Raw genomic sequence first — 19014 nt, 5'->3', positions numbered from 1 at the left:
TTGCAGCGAATCGGTCAGTGGATAGGTGCAGTGTTCCTCTACTTGATTCATGGAGATTTTCCTGCAAATAGCTGTTTTGTTACAAATGAAACACGTCGATTTCTCCAGTTCATTGTTTTTGTTTGTCTTGCAGGGTCCTTCCCTGAACGATGCTCATATTTTAGGACTAGCTGCTTTTATGATCCATTTATGTGAATCCAGATCTTTAATTCCTGAAATAGAAGCTGACTTTGGGATTTCTCAGCCTGTTGCTGAAAAGGTCCTTTCCATTTCTGAGTTCTGGAGCTGCTTGCTGGTGTGCAGCACGGAGGAGTCGCTTTCCTTCTGCACAAGGTGAGCTGATACCTGCCCCGTGTTCCTGACTCCCAGCAATGGCTTAGGTTTGGCACAGGAAGGATGCTGGGAAAGCTCCTGTTTTTCTGTGGAGGATTTCCTGAGCATATGTGGGTGTATGCACTGCACAGAGGGGCTTCCCAGACAGGCTGATGGTGGCCCCACATGAAGTAGCATCGTGCTGACTGAAGCTTGCCGAAGAAACGACTGAGTGGATGCTGTCAAAAGCTTCAACTTAGTTGCTGGTTCTAAAATTTGGGCCACATTTGCATTTGGATGCACCCACATAGAAATGGTCTCAAAAGTAAGCAGGTTTTGAACATGTTGGTTCAAACCATTTTTAACGCTCAGTCTTTGCTTTGACTTCGGACGTTTGTGATTGGGAAAAGATGTGATCGAACCAACCTGATAACCAACCTTTCTCTTTCTTAATCAGGTTCTGCACAGCAGCAGTATCTTATCTACTGTGCAAGTTTCCATCCTTTTCTTGTGACGCTTTATGTGCCTTGGTTCCTCCTAGTCTTGTTAAAAAGGTAAAAAGAAAAAAGAAACGCATTGCTTACGAGAAAAATCAGTTTCAGTTCAGTTTCTGACTGCAGACTCCTGTGGAGCTGTAACTTTTACAAAGAAAACTATCAAAGTCCATCTTGGTAGCCTCCCGCCTTGCCATTTTGTGCGTTTGGCAGCTTCACACAGAGGCTGCACTGAGCCCTTCTTGGAAACATGCATTGTTTTTCTGTCTGTTTCAGTTGCAGTACATTGTGCCACGGCTAAGCTTGGAAGCTCGGGGAATCCCAAGCAAGGAGGATAAGGCTGATCTTGGCTGGAGTTCCCTGACCTGCCCTTCTCTAAACTACAGAAGAGCCAGCCTCTGTTTATGGAAGCAAGCACGATTTCAAGAGCTTTTGAAGGAAAAAGCATTCCAGGTATAAATCTTTTCACGGCTTAAGTTCACATTGGGATTCTCATTTTTCAGCTCTGCCCTTTACAGTTTCCTTATTGCTGATAAAGCTGCATATACAAACTTAGCACCTGAGAAGGTGCTAAGGAAGGACGGCTGGATGACATTGTATGCAGTCGGTCACACACTCAGTGTTGTCTGTAGATTTTAGTGCTGATGATAAGGCAGAAATAGAAAACTAGAAGTGAAGATTCCGTGTCTTGTTTACTGTCAAAACCACAAGGTTTGATGCAGTATACAATATCAATAAGAAAATTATCAGGAACAGGAGAGAAAAAGCCTTCCCTTCCCACTTGTACTGTCTACAAAGTGAGCTGAGCCAGCTTTCACATTCTGACCTGTCAGAGGGGTGTGCTTGTGTGTCACTGAGATGCTTTACAGACTTGCTTTCAGGTAACCAATTTTGTAGGTTTTAGTAGGTCTTCAATTTAGATTTTTTTGCAGAGGAAATTGTTCTGGAACTTCCTTGGCTTCGTGCCTCCAGTTTAATCTCTCTTAATCTGTACTGGATTGATCTGGGTGTGATCTGCTATCTAAATTGCTTTTTTCCTCCAGTTATCTTTCAGAGAGTGGCTGCTGTTGGAACTAGAGGTGCACCCTGAAAAGGATGTTCTTTCTGCTTCAGAAAGGTAACCACAGAGGTGCTCTCTTAAAATGGGGCTACTTCAAGATCCTTCCCCACTCAAATTAGGAAAAAGCATTTAATGTTAGGAGATTAACAACAGAGTAAATAAGCAAGATTCTGTGGGACACAAATGCCTGTTGTCTACTACAGGCTAAAGCAATGAATTACAAAGCTCAAGCAACACTGGGGTGAGATGTGTTTTAACTTGAGAAGTTCACCAATATGTCCTTTAGCCTCCATATACAGTCCTTCCAAGTGATTTCCCAGCAGCCAGAGAGAGTTCACATCTGGTCATGCAGTGTTCTGGTATAGCACTTAACTTGGTGGATGAGCTTCCTTCTACATTAAGGTTAAAAAACAATATTCTATTACAGCATTTGAAGTTTCTTTACCTTCTTTTCAATACTGCAGGCAGGACTTCCATTACTGGGCTATCTATCAGTGGTATCTTCCAGCACCTTCTGCTTCTGGTGGCTGTGATGGAGACCTGGAAAAGGCATGTGGCACCATTATCGATTGCATTCTGGATTTCTCACAAAGGTATTCTGTATCACGACTTGCATTTCCACAGGAGCAATGGTTCTGCTAATGACCAGGCAAACTAGGAGCTGTCAGCTTGTGTCTTACATGGGGACATATTTTCCCCATGGTGGAAGCAATTCCCTTCTTACAGGTCTGGCTGCAAATGAAGGCCGGGAGGTGGCTCTGTGTGACTCACTGGTCTTTGCATAGGAATCTTGCTTTAGGTGACAGAGGTCTGGATCTGAAATCACAGATAGAGTCTGTAGTCTGTGTGTCTCTTTTAAGTTGAGTTTGTTTTCGGATTTGTTTGGCCAGACAAGCGTCAGTGCCTTTGGGGAAGTGGCTGAAGCTAGAAAATAAGAAAGGAGGGTTAGAGGAGAGTTGCTGTCTCATCTACAGCTTACTTAAAGAACATTAATGTTAGAGCTTTGTGTGAAGCCATTTGATATTATGTGAATTATGTTCTCCTGGGTGAACAGGGGTAGCTACCCGGTGTGTCTCTTAATTTCAGGTTGGAGCTGGGTAGCTGTGGCCAACTGAAGTCAGTCAGTTCTGATATTCTTTGCAAGTTGCAGGTGAGTTCAGGTTTTGAAGTGCATCTGTGTCCTTGAGTTTGGCCTAAGATTTTTCTATTATGTCAGGTACAGAAGACTGACATGCAGTTCTCAGATGTGAGCAATGGCATGGAAATAGAGATATTGATCTCTGTGTATTACTTTGGAGAACCATTTGAATGCAGCCCTGACAAACATTGTTTTCCCTCTTGCCCTGCCTTATTTAGGAGATGGTACTCGAGCTGGGATGTAGGCGAAGGCCACTTTCAGGCTGCTTGGCTGCCAAGAGACACTTCTTGTTTGAGATTCTCCAGGAAAGGCTGAAAGACAGACACCATGGTTCTGCTTTGGGTGAACAGCTTTGGAGGCAGCAGGAGCTGCTGCTGCACAGAAGGTAAATGCAGACCTGAATGGCTGGGAATGCCTTAAACAAATGTGTTGTTGTGTACTTGTGCAGCTGGGTAGCCTCCCTTCAGAGCACAAAGCACATGAAAATAAATGACACTATGCATCCTGGTAGCAAACATGCAAGAGATGCTTATTCCCAAGCACCCACGTGGTTGAAATGCTTCTGTGTGCCATCTTGGCCCTTAAGTTATCCCTTTAGATGGACTGGATTTCCATGGCCAACACATATTTGTGGACTCTGTTTATAGCCAGCAACACTCCTAATGCCACCACCTGCATTAATCGTCCTTATATTGCTGCTCTGAGATAAGCATGCATTTCCATTTTTGAGCCACTGAAGTTATCTTTGAAAGTGATCTGTGTATCTCACTGAAATGCAGGTTTTTTTCTGGGCAACTGTAAAAATTCCTTGTATGATTTCTGTCCAGATGTTTGGGATTGTTGTGTTTGACATGCTCACAAACTGCCCCAAAGTTATGTGCTCTGAGAGCACGGACTCAGATCTTGATGACAGCTTTGATTTTGTTTTTCTCTTCCCTGCCTAAGGATTCTGGTGGGGCTCCCTGCATCCACTCTGATCGTGACTTGTCGAAAAGGAAAGAAAACTCTGTTGGACTGTGAAGATTTTTTTCATTATGTGAACTCAGAGCTGGTACGTGTGTTTAGCCAGATAATTGTTTCTTGTAGGTAAATGCTCCAGCTAGAGACCTTAAGCTCACGCTTAGGACAGAAGTTAAGATGCAGCCAACTTAACATATATCAGAATGTGGGGAATTTCAGCTTCAAAAACATCTCTGTAGTTTTCTGAGATCTTGCAGAGCATTATTCATGCTCAGGATAGTTATCATTTCTATTTATTCATCCTGATGGACAGCATTTTCAAGCCCTGAGGCACAGCCAGATACTGCTACTCATTCTGAGGCCATTAGTCAAACTGCTTCTGCTGTGCACAGCAAGCAGGGCCATCTGATGTGCTGGGACTGTAAAGCTCAATCTAGTCAGTGATGTTGCTTGAGAGAGAAAAGATTTCTGTAACCTGAGCTGATAGCTGGGGTCTCACAGGGTGATTCTGTGCTAATGGAATCTGCTTGAGGAAAACGGTATTTCAGAAAGGAAGGAATGAAACTTTTTCTTTCCTCATTTTGTTGCAGAAGAACATCTGTTCCAGGGGGTATGCACTGCCCTATGGCATCACTGCACACTTCTTCAGGGTAAGTGCTGCCTTTGTCTTTCTGCTCTATTGTCCCTGCCAGCCAGAACAGTTTCCTTGCTGGGATACCTGACTGCATGCTATTCTTAACAGAGATGTGCCACTTGCACACCTGTGTTGAGAATCACTGGTATAAATTGCAAAAAGCAGAGCAGTAGTCCAGGGAAGTGAAGTGAATTAACAGGAGGAATTAATGGTGGAGACTAATTTTAATGCAATGCAGCAAAGCAGGTGGCAGGAGAAGCTGTTGGGTGTGTGTTTCTTTTGCAGGGCCATGCTGACCCCTACAGTTACCTTTGATTAGTTAACATGTGGGTTTGGGAGGTACTTCAAAGCAGCAAAGATGTAGGGGTGTAGTCATCCTGTGATCTATCCTCACCCAGGGCCTGCTGAATGCCAGCTTGGACTGTGAAGAATCAGCAGAAGGGGTCAACGATGTTCTAACAGCGTGTCAAACCAAGTGTCCCATTGTGCTGCTCTCTGCAGTGGTAACCCTTCATGTTTTGCCCTTATTTTTAACATTAGATGTATATTCTGTGTCTATTTAAAAAGTGCATCTTTTAAACTTCATTTAAGGTAAACTGTGAAGTAAGGGGTAATTCTTAATGCCTTTGGAAAAATGCAGGGTGTTTTAGTATGCCCTCTGATCCCAGCTCTGGACGTGCAGAAGTGGAATGGAGAAACAGAGTTTAAGAGTAAGAAGATAGAAGATAGAAGGGGCTGCTACATGCCAACCCCAAATTCTGTAAAGCACTTTTTTTTTTTTTTTCCTCTCCATGTTACCCTTCACACACTGTCTTACCTGGAGGTAGTTGTTTTTGCTGTGTCTTATAAGTACATACATCCCCTTTGTGGAACAGCTGAATTTTGAGCTCTTTGAGGTCCTGCTAGTTGAATTTCAGGGCCCTGTGGTACAAACTGTCATGGATGACCCACTTGGCATTTCCAGGATTTGAAACTTCCTTGTGTTCAGAGAGAGAGAGAGAGAGAGAGAGAGAGAGAGAGAGAGAGTGTGTGTGTGTGTGTGTGTGTGTGTGTGTGTGTGTGTGTGTGTACACACACACACACACACACACACACACACTCTTGGGCTTCTACATTAAGGGGAGGAAAAAACCTGTCTCTCACTACCTGACTGAGAAAGCTTGCATATACTACTACAAACATCTACTAGGCATGCCACTGCTAACACTGCTGGTTTCTGGCTTTCTTCCTAGCTCTGGTGGCCACGGTTGGAGCCAGTACTTTGCTCTCAGTGGAAGAGACTCTTTGGTGCTCCACTTCCAGAAGAATTGGAGAGACTGAGGGAATGCCAGTCCTCAGCAATGGGGTATGCATGAGGAACCTGAACACTGATCTGCAGGCAGGAGACCTGCTCTGATGGCCAGGCTTCCTGGAAGTCTGTTCTCTGAGACAGGCTGGATTTCAGCAGGCAGAAAGAAAGAAATGCTAACGTGAGTTGAGGCTTGTAGGACAGCTATAAACAGATTCTTTTGTAGAGTTCAAACTCAGAATAAGTCATTATAATCATTTAGTCTGGCCTTCTGTGTAATATGGGTCAGAGTGTTTCACCATAAGGAAAAGAGAATCTTTTTAGAGGAGACTGGAAGGCAGAATCCTTGTTAGACAAGCACTGGAAATAGCCTTTAGCACACTGTTGAGTCATTTGTTCAATCATCCACACCCTTCACTCCTAGATGTGGTGAATTTCAGATCTCTTGAAATTGCTGATTGCTTCTCAGCAATCCTTTCCTCTCCGTATCATTCCCTGCTGTCTGTTCAGCATCCTGCAGCTTCTCACCTAAAGTTGGAAATTCCATATAAGAATCGTATGGATTATTGCAGGCAATAAGCATGTGATTCTGTAGCATTGTACAGAGATAATTAATTAGCTGCCCAACCTGTGATCAGGGAGATTTTGGGGAGCTACTGGCTGTTGCTTTAATTTTTTTTTTTTTAATTTCTCTGAACAATCTCCACATAGCATTCAACAACAGGGAGAAAGCTGGGGAGAAAAAAATGCTTTTTCTTTGGCCCAATCACAAACTTAAGCACTTTGCCAAGGCTGTTGAATCCCCTCCTCATTTACAGCTACGATTCTTTCTCTCAAACCATGATATGCTGGTTTTGTTTCCTAGCTTCCTTTCTTCAGGACGGGTTTTCCCTCCCTCTGGCCCTCCTTGGATTTCTGCTGCCTTCCTCCATTGCACTGTTCAACAGCACTCATCACGTGGAAGAGAGAGAAATGCACTGAAGAGACTGGGAACTGATACAGAGCAGGCAAGACTGGACTCATTTTAAATGTCTGCTGTTCTCCACGCTCAGAAACTGAAAGTAGAATGCCTTTTCCTGGAATAGCATTTCTCAGTTAGGCCCTGTTGTGAAATCTTGCTGATGGCTTTTTGGTAGAATGTAGCTGTAAATTACCAGTTACTAAATATTTATCCTACAGGCAAAGGTGTTTAAACTTTAAACTTTTCACTCAGATACTGACTTCTCTGTGAAGTCACTGAAGATTATTTAAACAGCTGCTCTAAAAAACAGAGAGAGTGCTGCAGAGGAGGAGAGTTTAGCCCATGGCTCTCCAGGATCACTTCTCCTACTGACAAAGGAGAAATCCTAGCTGACTTTCATTCTGGAAACTTGGCAGAAGGGCTAAGGAGATGCAGAAAGTGTTTGTGAAACAGGAATGTGTGTATTTTTAAGGGCTGGGAATCCCAGGAATGGAGATTTTCAATTCTGCATCTGCCATTTCACCCTCTGTGCACTGGAATTCCCTGAAGCCTTCTGCTGAGAAGGAAGCTGGGCTGCTGTCCTGGCAGCTGTGTGTGTTTATCTAGAGGAGATAGCAGGGACCAAAGCTCAGAATGGGGAGTGTCTATATTGAGAAATTCACAGGTAAATCTTGTTTATGCAGAACCTGTGCCTTATGACTTACTGTGAAGTTTTAATCCCTGGGGCAAGAGTTGTGGCAGCAGCTCTTCTTGCTGTGGGATCAAATCCACCATTGTTTATACTGCTCTAGAGCCAAAAACTGTTAATCAGAAGCTGATCTCACCAAGGTGATACATGCATTTAGTACAGGTGAAATGATGACAACTTTGATCTTAAAAATCTGCCTTAAGAAAGGAGGAGGACACTGGGAAGACCTGAAGCATAACACTTCCTGCTCTTTTCCCTGCCTTGGCCTTCCTGCTGTGTGTGCATGCACTCCTGCTGTGTACATAGCTTGCTGTCTGGCTCTGCCCTCTTCCTTCTCAGAGGGCAACAGGAACGGAAAAGGTTTTGTTTTACAACTCAACGGTGACACAAATAAAAGCATTACTTTAACTTCCCAGGTTATAAAACCACACTGACTGCAGTAGTAGGGATCCAGCAGAGACGTGTGGCAGGACAGGATTACAGTGCATTTGCTGAGATGGGAAGCTGCACAGCATCTCCTGGTGGCATGCAGGCTAGGTTAACTAAGACTACTTCCTCCCAGATTTACATTTGTAGTAGCTTGCTTAGTTTTCCCTGTATTTGGAATAACTTGTGGGGTTTTTTTTTGGGTCTGATTTACTTGCTTTAAATTTTCTATGGGATTTCCCTTGAGAAGCAATGAACCAAGTCAGGGCCCAGACTGTCTTCTTGAAACTGCCTTCACCTGAAAACAGCAGCAGTGCTTGTAGTTCATCCGAGTCCATCCTGGGAATGCTGAATTTCACTTGATGAAATATTATTTCCTGACTGGAAAGTGTAAGTTCTGAGTCATCACCGCAGACACAACTAACAGCACTCTCTTTTTCTTGCAGTTTCTTGTTTCTCTGCTGTTCTTCTCACTCATGGATCTAATCTCAGCAAAAATAGCACCAAAGGTAAATTCAGCCCTTAGGGGATTCTCATGACACCAAATACATCTGATCAGCTTGGTTTGCTGCCTAAAAATGCTTTGTACAAGTACTCTAAAAGCCAGTAGCTTGCTCTGCCAGAAGGGAAGGATTTGCAACATCCCAGACAGAGCCTGCTGAAAGCCCTTCTGTTCATATCAGATTGAAAATATATTTTCCTGTCTGATATTATCTTCCCTTTCACTACAGTAGCTTTTTTTTCTCGTCCTGAGCATCTTACAGTTTTCATTTTCCTGCTCATACTTTGCACTTCCCATGTAGTGCTGGAATCTCATATTTATGTCTTGGCTTCTGTGCATTTCACTTTTGTTGTAAGATACTTTTCCCCAGTCTGGAAACACATTTTATTTCACAGGAGATGGGGTCTGCAGCAAGGAGGAACACAGGTTTCTAAATGATTCAGAACTGTAAAAAGGAAGAGCAAAGACAAAAAGATTCTTTCAGCAGCTCTCTGCCCTAAGCATCCTCCTGCCTATGAATGTGTGTTTCTGTCTCTTTGTCATCTGCATTTTGAAGTGCAATCGTTTGTGTAATCAGCTAACAGATTGGATCAGGGAGCAGATTCAAGTTAAAAATAGTCATTTGGTCTCAGCTTTTCTCTGGGGGAGTCTGGAGAAGGAGTCACTGAGAAAAGAAACATCTTCACAAAGATCTGGAAGGTTGTTCTGAGTAAAATGAGTAATGCAAAAAACTCTTAACTGACACTGGAGAGGTTAGAGGGGGGAAGTTGGCTCTGGGGAATGGGGTGGGGTAGATGCAGAATTTGAGTATCTCTCTAGAGCAAAGTTAGGAAGCATACTGGTGACGAACTGGTTGCTCATCAGTACTACTTCCTCTGCCTTTGCAAATGATGCTCAGTGCCTCCTGCATTGCAGGAGTGCCTGACTGCCCAGGAAGGAATTCAGCCCCCCAGGTGAGGAGAAAGGCTTGGGCTGAATTCACAGATGTCCTCTATTAAAGCATTTCACACGCATGATCTCTTACTGAAACTTGTCTGCTTTGATGCAATTAAAACCTAAGACAAACTAGACCTGTCCTTTCTGACACGCAGGAAGGTGTGGATGTTCAGACATCTCTGGAATGGGCCCTGGAGATCTTGCAGTGCCTGGAAGAGAGGGGCATATCCTGGCCACTTCTCTTCCTGTCAGGAGAAGAAGGTGAGTGAGTCTTCCTCCAAGGGGTGAGAAGGTGAGGTTTGGTGCTGGACAGTAATGCTTTATCTCTTTGATTAATGAGTGTGCTTGTAAGAAGGAACTCTGGTGCTTTTGTGGGCTGCACGGAAAAAAAGTTTCATTAAAAGCTGCTTTGACTCTGCAGTATGGTGACCTGGCTGCTAATTAGGAGCGACTGAAACTCAATATTTTATCTAATAGAAAAAGTCTAAAAGGAACAGCTTCCTTCTGCCAGGGTCACTGCATCCACCATTAGGGTTTACTGTGTGCTGGGAAGAAGCTGTGCAGACCCTGCGTTAGGTAGCAGAGGACCACTGATGGTGCTGAATGCTTTTCTCTGTTGCAGGCTCTAGAAAATACTCTGTCCTGCACTGCGCAGCCTCAGACCGCCACAGCCGGCTCTTGCCTGTTGCCTTCTACAGGTAATGAATGTCCTGCTGGCTTCAGAAGGAATGCTTGTGGGGAGCATGTGGTTGGTGACTGACATGCACTGCAGCTGGCCTGTAGGTGAGCTGAGCTCTTCTGTTAGCTGTGCAGGAGAGAATAGTGCATCACAGCAAGACTGCTATTGAAGAATCCCTGTACGTTGTGCTAAAAGTTTCCCTTCATCTGTGTGTGTCTAACAGAAGTGTTCCTGGCTGCCTTCTCACATGGTAGCCCTGCACACAGTGGGGAGCTGTAAGATGAGTAGTAGCAGGAGCTCTAGCTGTATTTGCCCTGTGTCCTTCCATTTAGTCTAGCATGAAGCAGCACTGACTAGGTGGTGCACGTATGATTTCCCACAGCCTTACCCCCAGCTTTCACCGCAAGCTGCTCACCAGAGAGCACTTCTTCCTTTACGTGGCACTCAATCTCTACATCCAGCTGCTCCAGCTCTTTGTGGAAGGGAAAGACCTGCCCCAGCCTGAGCAGGTAGGAAAAGGCCCAGGCCCTGCAGAACATATGGGTGAAGCTCAGCCTCTTTATTTCTTCTTCTAACTCTGAATCGTATTTGTGATCCATTCCCAACGCCGCTTGCAGCATCCTTGTTCTCACTTTACTGTACAAAGTAGTGGCATGCTGTGGAGCTGCATTTGCAGGCATGCAGCCATGTATCTTTCCATTTGAGTCCATGAGGTGGAGAGAACCCTGCAGGTGTTGCTGTCCTGCTGGTGCCTGAAACCTAAGATGCCTTACTGCTGTCTTGTATGGGATCTTATGATGAATGTAGACAGCGATCGAGATATCTGCCCAACCTGTAGCTAGACCATAGCTCCAGCATAATGGTTCTTTTTTCCAGTTCAGGAGGTAGGGACTGAGACTTGAGAGTGACACTGCTCTGGGCTCTGATCTACCTTGTCTCTTCCGAGTTCCTCAGGCAGATCCCTTAGAAGTGATCTCTACAGCCCGTCAGTTCCTCCTTGGTGCAATTCCATGCTGCCCTGCCAAAAGCTTTGGAAACATAGGACTGGTGCGTGAGTGTTTTCTCTTTTATCGCTCTGAGATGACTGTCTGCTCACTGACAGCACGTGTATCTTTCATGCCACACTCAAACTGTACTGGTGCTGCCTGCTTATCACACTGTATGCAGTACCTTTCTGTAACACTGGAGCGGTGGAGGACACCTGCTGTTCAACTAGTGCTACAGCCACAGCTGTCCTCCTCCCAGCTGCAGGCTCCATCTTTCTCAGCAACATTAACCATTATTCTTTCATGCAGTCTTGCACTCACCCCTTGCTTAATGCTCAGTCTTAGGTAAAAATATCAAACATAGTTAAATGACAGATGTTGAAATTCCAGCCCTCCACTGCGCTGTCTGGCAGAGCCCGTTATTTCTGCCTGAGTCAGCGACAGCACCTCTTCTTTCTACTTTTGCACATTGCTGAGAAGCAGCAAAATGATCTGGTGTAGCTGTAACTTGCTTTGAGGAAGCAGGCATCAGCAGTCTGATGCCATTTACTCTCTCCCCAGTTACTGGAGGCATGTGAAAAACTTGACCCAGAGGTAGGAGCCACCCTCCAGCACTTCTCCCGGCCTGCTGCATCCATGGAAGTAGATGAAGAGCTGCTCCTGTTCTGAGTGACAGTGACACTGCTGGAGGGAGCAGGCTGAGCAGAACACACTGCCTGCAGGTGAAGGGAAAGACACCACACTACCTTTCCCACTAGTGCTGTTTCTTTCCAATTACTTTGTAAATAATTTATTACAAGCATAACCATGAAGCTCTTATTACAATAAAAAGTAGGTTACAAACTTCAGTTTAGACTTGCTTTGGGATTTTTTTTTTTTCCAAAACAAAACGCCTGCTTTAAGTTGCTCTACTGTCATACGTACCCTTACAGCCACCCGAGGGCAATTCTGAGCAGGCAGCAGCTTGTGCAGGTTGGGAACAGTTGTGGGCCAACTTTGTTTCTACAACTGTGTGCGTAGGGAGAAGGGGGACAACAAAGGGGTGCTGCCAAACATCCACTCCCCTTGGATTAGACAGACTTAGTACAACACTGCTGAATCAGACGTGAGCATGGAGAATCACAGCATAACAAGCTTTTTCTGAGCAAGCTGAAGCTAATTCCATCGAGTTCTTTGGAGACTAAAACGTAGATTAAAAATCTCCACTCTGCCATATAGTTTCTATGGGGCCAGACTGGGAAAGCTTCCCCATCCCCCTCAGGTGGGCTCTTGCTGTGCAGTCACTTCTGGCTTTACTGCCTGGCTTTCTGAAGTCCCTGATGTATTTAAGAGGAGAATTGGCTCTGACTCCAGGGGCTTGGTTTTGTCCTGAGTCTGGGTCAGAGGATGCACCATAGACATGTGGACATTAAGGTTATGGGCCTTCTCAAAACGTTTCCCACACTGGTCACAGGCAAACTCCAGCTCCGTCTCCGCTTTGTGTTTGGTCATATGGTACTTGAGTGATGCTCGTTGCCTGCACTGGAAGCCACAGATTTCACACCTGCAAGGCAAAGCATGGGCTCAGCACCCAGCTCAGAGCCACAGCCCGAGCCCAAGCCGTCTGTCACAGTGACTAAGCCCATGTTTTCCTGCACTGAACAGGAGGAAGGAGCTGCAAGAGAAGAATACTGCAGCCTTCAACAGCTGGCTTAAAGCACCTTCTAGAACCACCCAAGCCAAGGAGCATCATCATTCTCGGGTCTGTGGCTCACTGCTTGTAGCTGAGCATTCATCAGTTGGACGCTGAAGAACAGGCATAGAAGGGGCAAGACTTGCTCAGCAAAGGGAAGCTCTGGAGCTCAGACACACAGTGGGGAAGTGGATGAATATTTAGTGTCACAGAATTACACAGCACTGAGGACAATAAGAGCTCAGCACAACTTCCTGACTCCTCCTGTCCATTTTCTTAGCTACGAAGGCATGATGAGGTACACTTACTGGAGAGGCTTTGCTCCTGAGTGCCGCATCTGATGGACTGAGAGGTGTTTGCGTTGCTTAAAGGTCTGCCCACATTCATCACAGATATAGTTGCGTACCTCTACAATGGAAAGGAGGAAAGACTCACCCACTGTGCTGATTTCTTAGCACATGAAACACACAAGCAGCTGTCCATGGCTCCTAGAGGAGCCTGAACTCCTCCTCCTGTCTCAAGTCTCTAGATGAAGGCTTGCTGCAGACTTACACATCAGGAAGACAGTTCTACAGCCCCACAGTCTTGCTATGGCACCTACAAGCCTTGTACAAATGAATTACTCCATGCTGGTACCTGTTCTGTGTGATGAGAAGCTGTGGAGACGCACCTGTATGAATGAGCTTCACGTGGCGCTGTAGGTACCGGTCAATCATGAACACCTTGTTGCAGCCTGGATGAGGACAGGGCCTCTCCCGAACTTCTTCATGATGCTCTTTGATGTGTTTCTGGAAAGAAAGGACAGAGCTTCTAACTTCTGGTCAACAGACACAGACTGGGGCTGTGTTTTCTCCAGAGAAGAGAATTTGGATCCCACAGTAAGCAGGACACCCATCTTGGCAGCCTCATGCACCAGCACTGTTTCACTGTGAAAAAGCAGGGATGGATTTGGGTGCAAGTGTGGCAGAGGGGACTTTCACAGGACACAGCAGAACTCATTCCAAGAACTGCTGCTGAGCCACTGGCTGGCAGGTTTGAGGAAGGAACAAAGCCTGAACTTACCTTCATGCCATCTGCCCCTCTGTAGACAGCTGTGCAGCCCTGGTAAGGACACTTGTAAATGGTGGGCAGCTCCTCCCTGCAAAGCAGAGGCTCACTGTCAGCCAAGGGCCTAGAGCTGGGGCTGCAGCCTAGCCATGGTCTGCTCCTTATTACCTTTCACATTTGATTTTTTTTTTCCAGCCTGGTTTTGGCCCTGGCTTCTTCCTTACTTTGGGCTCTTCTGCCTTCTTTGCTTCTTTGCTGTCACTTTTCTTGCTAGAAACCCTCCAGGAAGGAAGAAGGACATTTGTTTAATAATTGATTCAAGATCTCCTACCTAATTGTCCCTGAATGTCACACTGGGCCTGGGGGCTTAGCCTGGCAACAACGGGAGCATGCTGTCAACTGCAAGCAAGCCACAATGATGTATTCAGTGCAGGGCCATGCAGGAAAACAAGCTTGCCCAGCTGAGCCCTCCCCATCCCCAGGAAGCAGAGGTGGTGCCAGCCCTCCTCATCAGCCACCCAGCTGAGCACACTGTGCTGCACAGCAAGGAAAGCCCCTCACTTTTTCTCAGGGTAAGGCTCGAAGGAGTCGTCTGAAGATTGCACGTTTCTCTTCTCCATTTCATCATCACTCAAGAAGTCTCTGAGAAAGAGAGAAAATGCCCTTTACCAACACAGGACTTGGCTGACAGTTCAGCACAGCAGCATGTTCTTCATTCCCAGCATTTACCTTCCCCATAGAACAGCATGGCAACTGAGGCTCCATGTGTTCTCCTCCCCCACAATCTCCCAAAACAAATACAGCCCCCAAATGCAGCAAATAGCAGAATTGGTTCCTTTTAGGACTAATCTCTGTAAGAATCACTGAACCACTTTTAGGAGAACAAAAATGGCTGTTTCTGAGAGGGTCTGATGTTGTAACAGCTTCCTATACTAAGAAAAGTCATTTTGTAGAGCAAGAATGTAATATAAATGTCTGGCACAGGTTAATTAAGCTACAGGTCATTCAGTATTTCCTCATGTGGAGCAGCCACATCTTTTTGTTTGTTTTTAAATCCCATGCTACACAAGAAGCAATTAATTCTGAAGCCAAGAAACAAGCAGTAGGTTCCCTTGGTGCTTTCTACATGACAGCTGACAGATTTAGCTGACACACCAAAGTAAGTTTGCACTTGGCCCCTCTGAACCTCCACTAAACCAGCAGCTGTTCACACACCTCAGTTGCAGTCCCTGGATTTGGATGGCTCAGCCAAATCCTGGCTCAGAACAACCACTAAGCAGCCTGCATCCCACTTGGGCTTTCTGTACTCTCCTTGTGCACAAACAGGGTGATTTCAGAGCAGCAGCTCCTGCCTGTGAGCCCACACTGACCGCTCACAGCTGCAGAGGGGAACCAGCACTGGCACTACCAGCACACAGTATCACACAGCCCCACGCTGCTCTGTCATGGCCACTGCTATCCCAGAGCACGGGGCAGTGCACAACACAGCCAGCTGTGCTGGAAGCAACCAACAGACAGCACACACTGCATGTGCAGCATGTGGGAGGGAGCCAAGTGCTACCAGCGTGGCTGCAGAAAAACCTCCCTGCCCCTCAGTGCCACCTCCCAGGGCCTTCTGAGGACCGGGCCGCTGGTGGAGAAGCTCTCCGCGGTCATTTCATACTCGCAAAGAAGACATTAAGGCTATTTTAAACCCACTCTTCTCTCACCCCTCAGAAAGGTCACTGAACTCGTCTTTTACCCGCTCATCCGACGTTGTAGACAGAACCTGCTTCCCACTCAACTGTCCTAGGGAATGAAAGAGAACAAGTTACGTTACTAGGAAAAGCAGTAAAAAGAAGCCAGAGGCAGCTGTTGAGAAGGCACTGACTTAACTCATGGTGGCCCAAACTGCAAAAAAGATGTGCTCCAAGATGAGTTAATGATTATTTAAAATCAAAGTCAATGCTTCATGAGCTCTGGGAGCATTCTCTCTGCACCACAGGCATGGAGAGCCTTTACCCTGCAGCTCCCACAAGCATCTTTTGGTTTCCCAGTCACTGCTGCTCTGCAACCAAAAGACTCATTCCCCAGTGAGTTACAACTACCTTTTCTCTTTCCAGCAGCAGACATATCATGTAACTGCCAGAGCTAAACAGATCCCAACTTCTGTAACTCAAAGTCAGCATTAAGCCCCAAATTTTAAAAGAGAGAAGAACGCAGCAACAAACCTATATTAAGGCAGCCCAAGAGCAAGGCTGCCTGTGCAGACAGAAGCACCTCCTAGGCCTCATGCTGCTCACACTGTCCTGTAGTCACAGTGGGATGGGAAGACCCCCCACACTGACACACACACAGGGTTTGGATTGACCCCAAATAGCCACCTGGCAAACAGACAGGGACCACTCTGCACCACTTGACTGGTGAGAGCAGGGCCATGTGGTCCTGCCAGATATACACAGCAGCTGAACAGCCACATCTCACCCACTCATCAGAGAGAAAAATGATGTGCAGAGGCAAGGAAACCAGCTTGGCCACAGGACAGCTGGACCAGCCAAAGCTCCACATCCTCCTTCCCTCTGCAAGAACAGAGCTGATTCTCTGTGCAACAAGCACTTCTGAGCTGTAGTTCAAGTACCCTATCAGTCCCCAAGGAGGGCCACCCAGGCCCAGCAGTGCTCCTTGAGCAGATTTCTGTCTTACCCAGAGGCCTGGGGGGGCAATCAGAAGGGAAATCCCTTACCTGTGGCACTGCTCAGTGGTGACACGGGCTGGGGCAGGGCTTTCTCCTGTAACGAGGCTGTGCTGTCCAGCTGAGAATGAGACGAATCCCTGTTCTGTGATGGCTCATTCTCCAACTTCAGTGGCACTGATGTGGTCCCTTTGTTTGTGGGCTGCTGACAAGGAGTTGTCCTTACTGGAGCAGAAACTGGTTTGGGAGCAGGAACAGCCTCGGCATTGTCTGCCCCGTTGTCTGTCAAGCGCTGTGCCATGTTCTTGTTCCATTCCCGTTTGACAGCCAAGGCATTGTCAACAAGCACCGTACTACAGTCAGAATCCGTGTCCATGATGTAGTCATGCCCATCCCCGCAGCCCCAGACAGCACGGATGATCCCGCAGTACTCAGAGGACAGCACGCTCTGCAGGCTCGGCACTGACTGGCAGCCCCCGGCGTGCGCATGTGCCCACGTCACCAGGCTGTGCAGGCACTGGGGGCTGGAGGTGATCAGGTCAACTGTTGGAAGGGGAGAAGCAGCAGGCACAGGGTCAGTGCCTGCAGACCTGTTCCTTCTGCACACCCAGATTGAGGCGTGTGGCAGCAGGCAAGGGAGGCAACCTACAGATTTCTCTTTGCATCCCGCTGTACGCCAGAACCACCCTGCCCTCAACACCCCTGAAAACCAACCCTTCCCTGCTGGAGGAGGCAGCTCTGTGAGCAGCTACTCACCCAGACAGGAGGCACCTCCTTCCACGCCAGGCTGGGCCGGGGCTGCACCGCTCCTGCAAAAGCCAGAACAGCACTGGTAGCATTAGAGGGACCATACTGAACACGCAGCAATTCATTACTCCCAGTAACTACCAGGAGCACAGAGATGCAACGTACTTTCCTTTCGACTTGATGTGGCCTATGGGAGACGCGTTCACCCTCTGAATAAACGTCCTGAGGACGCTGCGGCACTTGTAGAACTGAGCATGGCATTTCTTGCAGACAAACTGGGGAAGCGTGGGGTCCTGGCGCACTGCCACCCCGACCAGCCGCTGGAAGTCTGTGAAGAAGACCTGATCCACGCGGCGCTGCTTCTCCGAGTTCTCCCCCATCACAGGAACCTTCCCAAAGGCGTTGCGCAGGCTCCTGGAGGAGAACTTCCCGTGGCAGAGGCGACAGTATCCAGTGCTCAGGGCTCTGCCGATTCCTGCGAGAGAAGGACCGGATGCAGCTGCATGGTGTCTGCTGCAGGAGCACGCAGCCAGCTGCGGCCCGAGGGCATCGGCACACTGGAAGACAACATCCCCATCCCTCGATCCAAGCCAAGGCTGCCTTTAAAGTCCTGGCTTCAGCTCCAGCACAGGACAACCAGGAGGAGTGATACCTCTGTGAGTCAGAGCAGAGCAGGAGCTTCACACCACCACCCACAAACCTATGACATCCCTGCCCTGCACCCCTGGGTGGCTGTTCCAGACCTGACTCTGTTGTTCTCAAGGCTCACACACATCCATGCTTCCACCAACACTGTCCTCCAGCTGGAGTGCTTCTTTTCCCACTCCACTGTTTATCTCCAAAATATTCACAGCCAGCAGCCACAGCCCTCAGTGAGCCGGAGCCTCCACAGATCCCAGCCTGCCCAGTGCGCTGTTCCTATCACCCTAACGGTCCCACAGCCACACACAGAGCACAAAGGAGGCTCCCAGGGACGGAGCAGTCACTGCCTCAGAGCAAAGAACGATGCCACAGCTCTGCTCTAAGGGCACTAACTGTGCGCCTCCCCCATGGCAGCCACTGTGCAGGGACCCCCAGCTGCACACAGCACGATGATAGCCCTCACCTCCTTCCTCAGCAGCAACACACGCAACTACCAGCTCCAAGGACCGCCGGTGGGCAGAGCAGAGGATGAGCCCCACCAACGTCCCCCAGGGCTTTTTCTTGCTGCTCTCTGCTCCCCAGCTACATGCCTGCCCCCACTTTAAGCCACTGACCGCAGCCAGATCAAGACCTGCAGCTCAGCGCCCCGGGATGAGGCTGCTTAGGGCGCTGCTCCCCACTGCCCCCCCCCCATTCCTCCGAACCCCTCAGAGCCCCACGGCCGGAGCGAGGCTGAGGCCTGCAGCTCTGCGCCCTACGGCCCCACGTACGGCAGCAATCGGTGCTTCGCGCCACTCGAGGCCTCCCAGCCTTCCTCACGTCCCCGCGCCCCTACCGCCCCCCGGCCCCACCCGGAGGCCCGCCCAGCTCTCACCTGCCTCCGCCGCCCCTCCGGGCCGTGCCCAAGCGGAGTCCTCCGCCGCCACCGGGGCCCACCCCGCGGTCGGTTCGGGCCCGGCCTCCCCCTCCGCGGACCCCCTGGCCGCGGGCCGCCTGCGGGGTTCGGGGGAGGCCGCAGCGGAGCCGCCCGCGGCCGCCAGGAACCGCCCGCGCCGATCGCGCTTCATCGCCGCTCACCGCGGGCCCGGCGCGCTGCGCCCCGCCTCTTATGGCGCCCCCTTGTGGGCCGGAAGACCCGAAGATGCACTTCCGGTGCATATACCATCCGTTT

General features: G+C 48.2%; 2 protein-coding genes across 7 annotated transcripts in view; one reads left to right on the top strand and one right to left on the bottom strand.

Annotated features, from left to right (window-relative positions):
• Positions 1-11762, top strand: part of FANCA (FA complementation group A) — a 32873-nt gene extending 21111 nt beyond the window's left edge. For all 6 annotated transcript variants that reach the window (XM_031614900.2, XM_031614899.2, XM_031614897.2 and 3 more), the window contains 18 exons: positions 134-333; positions 770-866; positions 1083-1259; positions 1850-1923; positions 2331-2459; positions 2953-3016; positions 3223-3389; positions 3950-4055; positions 4555-4614; positions 4997-5101; positions 5831-5943; positions 6752-6893; positions 8408-8470; positions 9555-9660; positions 10022-10097; positions 10461-10587; positions 11033-11125; positions 11626-11762. In XM_031614900.2, the coding sequence (XP_031470760.2) occupies positions 134-333; positions 770-866; positions 1083-1259; positions 1850-1923; positions 2331-2459; positions 2953-3016; positions 3223-3389; positions 3950-4055; positions 4555-4614; positions 4997-5101; positions 5831-5943; positions 6752-6893; positions 8408-8470; positions 9555-9660; positions 10022-10097; positions 10461-10587; positions 11033-11125; positions 11626-11733 (2007 nt within the window). In that variant the 3' untranslated portion in view covers positions 11734-11762. The remainder of the gene's footprint in view (positions 1-133; positions 334-769; positions 867-1082; positions 1260-1849; positions 1924-2330; positions 2460-2952; positions 3017-3222; positions 3390-3949; positions 4056-4554; positions 4615-4996; positions 5102-5830; positions 5944-6751; positions 6894-8407; positions 8471-9554; positions 9661-10021; positions 10098-10460; positions 10588-11032; positions 11126-11625) is intronic.
• On the bottom strand, positions 11674-18924 carry ZNF276 (zinc finger protein 276). Its single transcript, XM_031614901.2, has 11 exons — positions 18718-18924; positions 17367-17676; positions 17211-17263; positions 16506-16997; positions 15493-15571; positions 14345-14425; positions 13952-14062; positions 13799-13874; positions 13407-13524; positions 13045-13144; positions 11674-12607 (listed from the first exon to the last, which is right to left on the bottom strand). Exons 1-11 carry the CDS (start codon positions 18908-18910, stop codon positions 12322-12324), a joined length of 1899 nt encoding a protein of 632 aa, XP_031470761.1. The 5' UTR covers positions 18911-18924; the 3' UTR covers positions 11674-12321.
• Between the last annotated feature and the right edge of the window lie 90 nt (positions 18925-19014).

This window comes from Phasianus colchicus, chromosome 13, assembly GCF_987193195.1.
Source record: "Phasianus colchicus chromosome 13, bPhaCol1.hap1.1, whole genome shotgun sequence".
In the NCBI taxonomy this organism is placed as follows: domain Eukaryota; kingdom Metazoa; phylum Chordata; class Aves; order Galliformes; family Phasianidae; genus Phasianus; species Phasianus colchicus.
The sequence above is the reverse complement of the archived record's forward strand: the minus strand, read 5'-3'. Positions and strand labels throughout refer to the sequence as shown.

Bases quoted from the DNA above. Each gene is read 5' to 3' on its own strand.
- ZNF276 (XM_031614901.2), bottom strand. From the start codon at position 18,910: ATGAAGCGCGATCGGCGCGGGCGGTTCCTGGCGGCCGCGGGCGGCTCC. The intron at 13,525-13,798 runs GTAAGTTCAGGC...CTTTCTTTCCAG, and splicing joins GAGGGGCAGATGGCATGAAG to AAACACATCAAAGAGCATCA. The intron at 13,145-13,406 runs GTGCGTCTCCAC...TTTCCATTGTAG, and splicing joins CGTGAAGCTCATTCATACAG to AGGTACGCAACTATATCTGT.